The 7,401-nt window shown below is 52.3% G+C and overlaps 3 protein-coding genes across 3 annotated transcripts; 1 reads left to right on the forward strand and 2 right to left on the reverse strand.

Annotated features, from left to right (window-relative positions):
* Nucleotides 1-540: 540 nt before the first annotated feature.
* EPUS_07549 (uncharacterized protein) lies at nt 541-2,718 on the forward strand (the record flags this gene model as incomplete). Its single annotated transcript, XM_007803787.1, has 5 exons — nt 541-576; nt 630-867; nt 979-1,169; nt 1,217-1,331; nt 1,379-2,718. 5 exons carry the CDS (start codon nt 541-543, stop codon nt 2,716-2,718), a joined length of 1,920 nt encoding a protein of 639 aa, XP_007801978.1.
* A 718-nt stretch (nt 2,719-3,436) lies between these two features.
* On the reverse strand, nt 3,437-5,275 carry EPUS_07550 (uncharacterized protein; the record flags this gene model as incomplete). Its single annotated transcript, XM_007803788.1, has 3 exons — nt 3,437-3,520; nt 4,269-4,538; nt 4,595-5,275. The coding sequence occupies 3 exons, from the start codon at nt 5,273-5,275 to the stop codon at nt 3,437-3,439; spliced, it is 1,035 nt and encodes a 344-aa protein (XP_007801979.1).
* Nucleotides 5,276-5,759: 484 nt separating this feature from the next.
* On the reverse strand, nt 5,760-6,476 carry EPUS_07551 (uncharacterized protein; the record flags this gene model as incomplete). The annotated part of the gene is made up of 1 exon (XM_007803789.1): nt 5,760-6,476. One exon carries the CDS (start codon nt 6,474-6,476, stop codon nt 5,760-5,762), a length of 717 nt encoding a protein of 238 aa, XP_007801980.1.
* Between the last annotated feature and the right edge of the window lie 925 nt (nt 6,477-7,401).

Genomic DNA, 7,401 nt, shown 5'->3' on the forward strand with positions numbered 1-7,401 from the left:
TGTACCCTGGTGGTGGTGCCTAAGGAATATCGATCCTACATAATCATCGCTTGCGGACATGATCTGCTACTAGTAGCTCCCATACATTGTATACATATCTAAGATAGGCGGAGGAGTTCTGTGCCAAGATGCACGTCAGTCGTATCTCGGCCCGATCCCCAGCACATTTCAGGAGCACTCGTAAACCCTCCAAACAAACAGCCAAACAGCCTGACAGCGTATTGTGGGGAGAGGGCTCCATGTCTTATGCTCCCCAAGCTGTATATCCAAGTTCCTTCGCGCAGTGGCACAGAACAGTGCTCGTTACTGTCCATACTCGAGTATCAAAGGAGTTCAAGTGTGGCCGGGCAGGCTTCCCAACTTGAAACAACCGCATCTCCATACGATGCCGCTCCGATAGTGAGCTTTGAACCTTGACGACCCACTCGTAACAACTTCGCCCTTTTCATCGACCGTCCGAGACCTGTCCTAGGATCTTTTATAGCGATCCCGGCAAAAGGCCTAGAGCTTCCAGCGCAAGAGCGCGTATTTGCTGGAGTTATGGAGAAGACAGTCAAAGGCGCAACCAAAATCAAGGTCCTGCTCTAATTCCATGCTTCGCAGATACCAGACTGATACGGTCCCTTTAGCTAGCCGCTCCAAAGTCAAAGTATGTCGAAGCTATCCTTTCAGCGACAAACGGCGGGGAAGCGGGAGTGGCAGAAGTCTTTCGGACCTTGCAATTACGATTACGCGACTCGACATGGACGATAGTATTCAAATCTCTGATCATCACACATCTCATGATCAGAGAAGGACAAGGGGATCTGACATTGCGGTATATCGCGGAGTCGCCGAAGAGGCTGGCAATCAGCAATTTCACAGACGGTGCGTACATATCTGGATTGAACACGAACTGGGCTTCTGGCAAGCTTGCGGAGCCTGATTATAGATGTCGATGGGGAAATGGGGGCCCCAGCTGACGTGGTTGGCATCTAGTACAAACGCAAGGGACAAATATTCGTCGATATTCGGACTATCTCTTGGAGAAAGCTAGAGGCTATCGAGACACCCAAACCGATTTTGTCAAGGCAGGATCCGGTCGCCTAAAGCGGCTGACCGTCGACAAGGGTCTACTGCGCGAGACTGAAGCTGTTCAAGAACAGATACGAACCTTGCTGAGATGTGATGTGAGTAGACTGATGCTTGTACGGCTGGAAGGTGCTGATCGAGGCAGATGCTCGAGAGCCACGATCCTGACAATGAAATCACATTAACAGCGTTTCGACTGCTGACCCTGGACCTGCTCGAGCTCTTTAAGATAATGAATGAAGGTACACTCAACGTATTGGGTGAGTTATTGGATTCTCTAGCTGCCTTGCATCCTAATATATTTCAGAGCACTACTTTGAAATGTCAAGACCGGACGCAGAGCGGGCCTTGAACATCTATAAGACTTTTGGCAGACAGACAGACCAGGTGGTTCAGTATCTGACTGTTGCTCGCCAGTATGAAAGCTTGACGAGATTGGAAGTGCCCAAATTGAAGCACGCTCCGACCACCTTGACATCTTCTCTTGAAGAGTATCTCAACGATCCCGATTTTGAAATCAACCGAAGACAATATCTGGCTCAAGCTCAAGGCGCAAAGGGTTCATCCAAACCTGCTTTCAAATCTGAACCAACCTCGACTCCGTTCGACAAAGCTAAGAAATCTGATTCGTCCTTCCCTGCGGAAGCAAATTCACCAGCCCAAGCATCAACACAGGCTAAGGCACCTGCACCGGACCTGATTGATTTCTTCGATTCCATTGAGCAAAATCAACAGCCTATAGCGCAGCCAACCGTGGCTTCACAACCATTCGCCAATGGATATCCACAAGCACAGCATTATCAACAAGCAGCGTTTGCTGCTCAGCAAACCGGCTATAATCCATTCTCAGTGAATCAGCAGCAAACAGGCTCGTATGCTCAGCCCCTCGCACAACAGCCACAGCAACCCCAAGGACTTCAGCCAGACTTCACAGGTGCTGGCTTTGGTGGCTACACCCCGCAACCGCAACCGCAACCATCACAGTACAATTTCCCGTCCACGCTTCCTTCGATACCACAAAATGGGGTGGCATCCTTCGATCCACAGCAACAAGCACCACCATTTCAGCAGCCGCCTCAGCAGATCCAAAGCCAAGCTCCTTCCACCAATCCTTTCCGTCAGTCCGTAATGCCGACTGGCGCACCCACTAGCCCCGCCGTTTCATCCTCACCCTCTATCCGGCAATCCACGAATCCTTTTGCAAAGAGCCTCAATCCGCAACCTACATCGAACTTTCCAGCTTCATCTCCACCTTTCTCCAACTCCAACTCACCTTTTACTTCGCCTCCGCCACAGACTCAACAGCAGGAGCTGCAACAGAACTCTGCGCTCTTCTCACCTCCACAACAGTCTTTACAAACTCCGATTCAGACTCTACAACCACAAAGGACCGGCACGAATCCATTCGCGCGCAACAACAGATCGCCAGCCATGAGCACAAGCCCAACCGAGCAGCAGCAGCCGCCTCCCCCTCCACTTCTGTCAGCTGTCACTGGGAGTACGAACCCTTTCCGACAATCACAATTCGTGCATCAGCAGACAGGGCTGGGTTGGCAGAATGTGCCAGGTAGCCAGGGAACGTTCGGCGGGTACGATGTCAACCATGTAAATACGGTGCCTATATTTCCCAGACCGGGAGCAGGTTGATAGCGCTTTTGCTTGCTGGGGGGTGTCCAAGTACTTAATGTGTGAAACTGATTATGTGATGCTTCTCTTCTACCCATCATCTAGGGCGCTGCTAGGGATGTAGCTGCTGGTTTAGCCATCTTTGGGCTCTCGATTAGCGCTTACAAAAAGAGGTTTTTCTTAAAGACAATCTTGAAGATTCATGTCTTCCCAGCAGCCTAATTGACGAACCCTCGTGCCCTGGATTCAGCGTCGCAACCCTACGCATCAGGCTCCCAGGCGACACTGTTTTCGTGCTGGAGACTGCTTCCAAGTTGAGTCACAACACCAGATCCTAAAATCCTGCCTCGGTGCTCTACAGCGCTAAGTCTCCTGTTCTTCTATGCTCGGGTCTCTCAATTTTCTGCTGCTGAGGTGTCCTGACTCTCCATCTTTCAACGTTTTTTTTCCTTCACAGTCTGCTGTTTACTCTCTACCACTCCTATCCCTCACGGTATCCATTTTTCCATCTCCTCTCCTCCCTCTGTTCCTCTTGAACCAGCAATCAGCCACCACCAAGCTGTACCAGCGTGATGACTGGCTCCCTTGGCTCCCTTGAGCTCCCCGATGCACATCCCATACCCCTCTCATCACCCAACTACAAGAGCAAGCCCAACCCGGGGGGAAGGGGGGAATTAAGGATTAACTACACAGTTCGAGGTGACGTCATGTATGAAAGGTTAAGCGGTAATAGTAACTGCTAGAGCGGCAGGCCCTGGGTCTGTAGGGCGGAGTCGGATGTCTGACGCCTGACGCCTGACGCCTGACGCCTGACGCCTGACGCCTGTCAAAGGGGAAACGGATCAGAGAGCGGAGAGATTGAGGAAAATTGAAGGGAGGAAGGAAGGGGATCAGAGGAGCGGCATCTACTCCGATTTCTATTGGATTATGCTGCTGCTGTTCCATACTGATGGGTCATTTTTGGGGGGGGAGTTGTGATCGAGAGGGACTGGCGAGAGACTCGAGATGAGAGTTGTTGTTGCTGCTCTTTCTGGCTATTTTTCCCTCCGAGAGGAACCGGCGGTTGGTCTTCGAGCTTTCTCCATCACCGGTCACCGAAGATAGAGCAAGGGAGAGAGGTAGGAAGAGAGGAGACAGGCCTCCCCTTTCCATTCATTCTCTCTTCCCGCTTCTGGCTGCTGGGTTCCCAAGGGGCCGGCCGAGAGGCTGTAGACACAAAGACGTGGTGCGCCCTTTTTAGCTCACATGATGTAGAGATATTTGTGTCATGTTCTTCTGCCGGATGCTGCCTCTTTGTTCTAAACCAGAATCGTACAGCTCCGTGTACTTATGTATACACACACTTCCGGAATGCTCCATGAACTGAGATTTTCCAACACTGATATACATGTAGTGGCCTGTTTGAATCAGTCCATGATCTCATATTCACCCCCCCCCCCCCCCCGATATTGGTCAATAGCCTGACGGCTGAACCAGCAACTTGGAAGAATGTATAACGGATGTGTCGTATAAAATTCTAGATAGAAAACTGATAATGACAACTATCTATCTATTAGTCTTGACCAAATTACCTGATCCGGCGGCGGATCCGGGATGACAAACCTCCCGATGGGCTCGCCGACCAAGCGACTCAACCTTCTCTGCCTCTCCTTCCTCTTCCCATCCATCTCCCTCGCATACCCCTTCATCTCCTCGGAATACAGATACGTCATCTTGGCCTCCTGCAACGCGGCGCGGACCGCCAACTCCCTCTCATGGGGTGGCAGCTCCTCCAACCCCTGCTGCATCTGCAGCTCTCTGATCTTCTTCTCCACGAGCGCGGGCTCCAACTCGACCAGCTGCTGCACGCTGGGGCTGGGCCTGCTGGCCTCGAACACCGACGACAGCGGCGCGGCACCGGCGTACCGCTGCGCCTGGCGCGGTCGACCGCAGCCTCGTAATCCATCATGCGGTGGTAGAGCTTGTCGGCGTGCATCTGGATGCGCTCTTCGTCGTCGTCGCTGCTCCCGGCCCGGCTCATGTAGCCCAGCGCCTGCAGGAACTTGCCCTGCAGCGCGTAGCACCGGTTGAAGGCCTTGGTCTCTTCGCGGCACATGGTCATGCGCGCCTTGGCGCGTTGCGCCGCCGAGCCGGATGTGAAGCATGTCTGTTGCAGTTCGTGCTCGAAGGCGCAGTTTTCGAGCGCGGCGCGCGAGAGGAGCTCGCGCCGGTCTTTGCGCGCCGACACGAGCCGTTCGAGCGGGCTGCTCGTCGTCGCGGTGATGGAGTCCTGGGGCGTGTAGGTCGACCAGAGGTGAGCGTAGCGGCCGTCCGGGAAGAGGGAGGCGGGGGGGACGATGGGGTTGCTGGGTGATACATTGGCGTTGGTGTCTGCGGGGGACCTGTTGGGAGAAGATTGGGGGGAGGGAGAAGGTTTTGGGAGTGGTGATTGTGGTTGTGGTTGCGCTGCGGGTGGTGCCTGGGCGGGGACGTAGGGTCGTGGTTGTTGCGAGTTGAGGAATTCTTTGAGGGTCGGATCAAGGGATCTTGTTGGATCCCGGTCGTCGTTGTTCTTGTTTCCTCCCCAGAGCCACCCCATGCTCATGAACCAGCTTCAGGCTTTGTCCGGGTCCGATACTCCCATGGACATTTGAGATTGCTGCAACGTCTGTGCTGAGCAGTTCAATTGGGGAAGCTCTATGCCAAGAGGGGAGGTTTCTTGGCAGAGATTATGTAATCCAATGGATGGTGACAAATTTGATGCCAGCAGTCTAGTGGCTGCAGACACAGAGATCCATGCTGGAGATTTTGTAACTCAACCCAAGTAATCTTCTGGATGAGATCAGTCCAGGTCGCCTACTTTGCTATGGCTGTTATGTGGATAATGTTGCCTTGCGTGCGCCTTACTACAAGTACAAGCCTCGGCTCCCATCTACGCTTATTCTTTCTAGCTCCAACACCAGTAATGTTTCCATAATAGAGATATACTCTGAGACTTACAACGAGGGCAATTCCTGTTGTAGATGGGGAATGTTGTACATGTCCATCGGCCACAATATGGCAAGTCGCATCCTACCCAGCCCTCACACGCGAGGAACGCGCTGTTGAGGCCTGGTGCCACCTAGGTGCCAGCTGGGGACCCTGTGATCGGGCCCCTCAACTCCACTCGCAGCGTCCAACGACGTCTGCCTTGCGGCTTGCTGTTCCTCCTGTTCCTCCTGTTCTGCCCCGGCCCTTGCAGGCCCATCCGGCTGTGAGTCTCCCTGCTCGAGATTGATGATCTCCAAGTCCAGTTTCTCGAGAGCCAACGAGAACTGCGCCACCCCCTGTAAGGCCCACATGTTGTCCCCTCCATCGTCGTCTTGAACGGATAGCAGAGCCTTCAGATGGCGATCGAGCATCTTGCGTCTCTCCCTGGGATATCTAAATATCTTCATCAGCTCAGTGATGTGGTGATGGATCGCCCATCTCCGGATCTCTCGTTTCTCTTCTTTCGTCATGTTGACGCTGGTGTTGATAAGCGCCTGCTTCAGCTCCTTATCGACATCCTTAGTGTGGTTGAAAGGCCTCCGACCGTCCACGCGGTTGAAGAAGTCCGCCTGGCGGCGGAGAAGGTTTCGCTTGGCTTCGTCGAGCCATGGATCGTAACTCCGTCTTCGAGGAAGTTCAAATATATGTGGTATCCGATTAGGATGAGATGGTGGCCTCGGGTATTCTGATGCACCACTGCTTGGGTCTCTAGATCTACTACGCCTTCGGCTGGTATCAGGTCCGCTGGATCCTGCCGAGTTCGATGGCATGGTTCCGAACCGTCTCTGAGGAGGTCTTACGCGGCATATATCAAAGCAAGGCAGGAAGAGCAGATGAGCGATAACGGATATTTCTCCACATCTCCACAGCGTGAACATAGGGTTTATAAAATTGCAAAGTCGTTGGTCCTCGGCTCCACCTGAAGACACATCTTCTTCCGTCCGAAACATAATTCCCCTGGGCATCACGAAGTAGCCAAGTCAAACTTGACGGCCTGCATCTCGATGAATGTCTGATTAGATATTCGCTCGATCAACATGTACCGGAAATAGGAATCCGCCATGAAACAAGCCAAGTCACACCAGAATGCTCATGCTCCTGCAGATATCCTTGCACGCCTCCCTCCCGTGCCCGGGCGTCGCACCTCCAAGGCTAGATAGATCGGAAAAGGATCTAAAATGTGGACGATAGTGTAGCGATGTATGTGTTTCAAGGCTCGACAAATCGGAAAAGGACGTAAAATGTGGACACAAAATGTGGACATAAGATGTGGACGAAAATGCAACATTATCCCCTCCGTACCTGATGTGCCAATTAGCGTAAAATGCCTGAATTAAGCTTTTTTAAGCCGCATTTGATCTACGCAGCGTTCCGCAGCTGGCTTCGCTTTTCAATTTCTTATAACTAATTATGCTACGACCACGACGAGTTACTCAAATTCCTTTGAGATATAGGTCAAACTCACCTCCCCGATCTGAACAAGCTCATAACCAGCCAAAACGACGAAGAATTGACCCTGTGGCGATCGATCGAAATGATGTTGATCAGGCCTTGGCAGTGATCGAAGCTGCGTCGGAATGTACGAATGAACTGCCTACATTATTACCAACAGAACTGCCTCAATTTGAGGCTAATTACGTTCAAAATCGAGCAGGATCCTCTCAATACTCTGATCTATCAGAATTAGGCTTTTTT

The sequence above is a fragment of the Endocarpon pusillum genome, assembly GCF_000464535.1.
Source record: "Endocarpon pusillum Z07020 unplaced genomic scaffold scaffold2726, whole genome shotgun sequence".
Lineage (NCBI taxonomy): Eukaryota > Fungi > Ascomycota > Eurotiomycetes > Verrucariales > Verrucariaceae > Endocarpon > Endocarpon pusillum.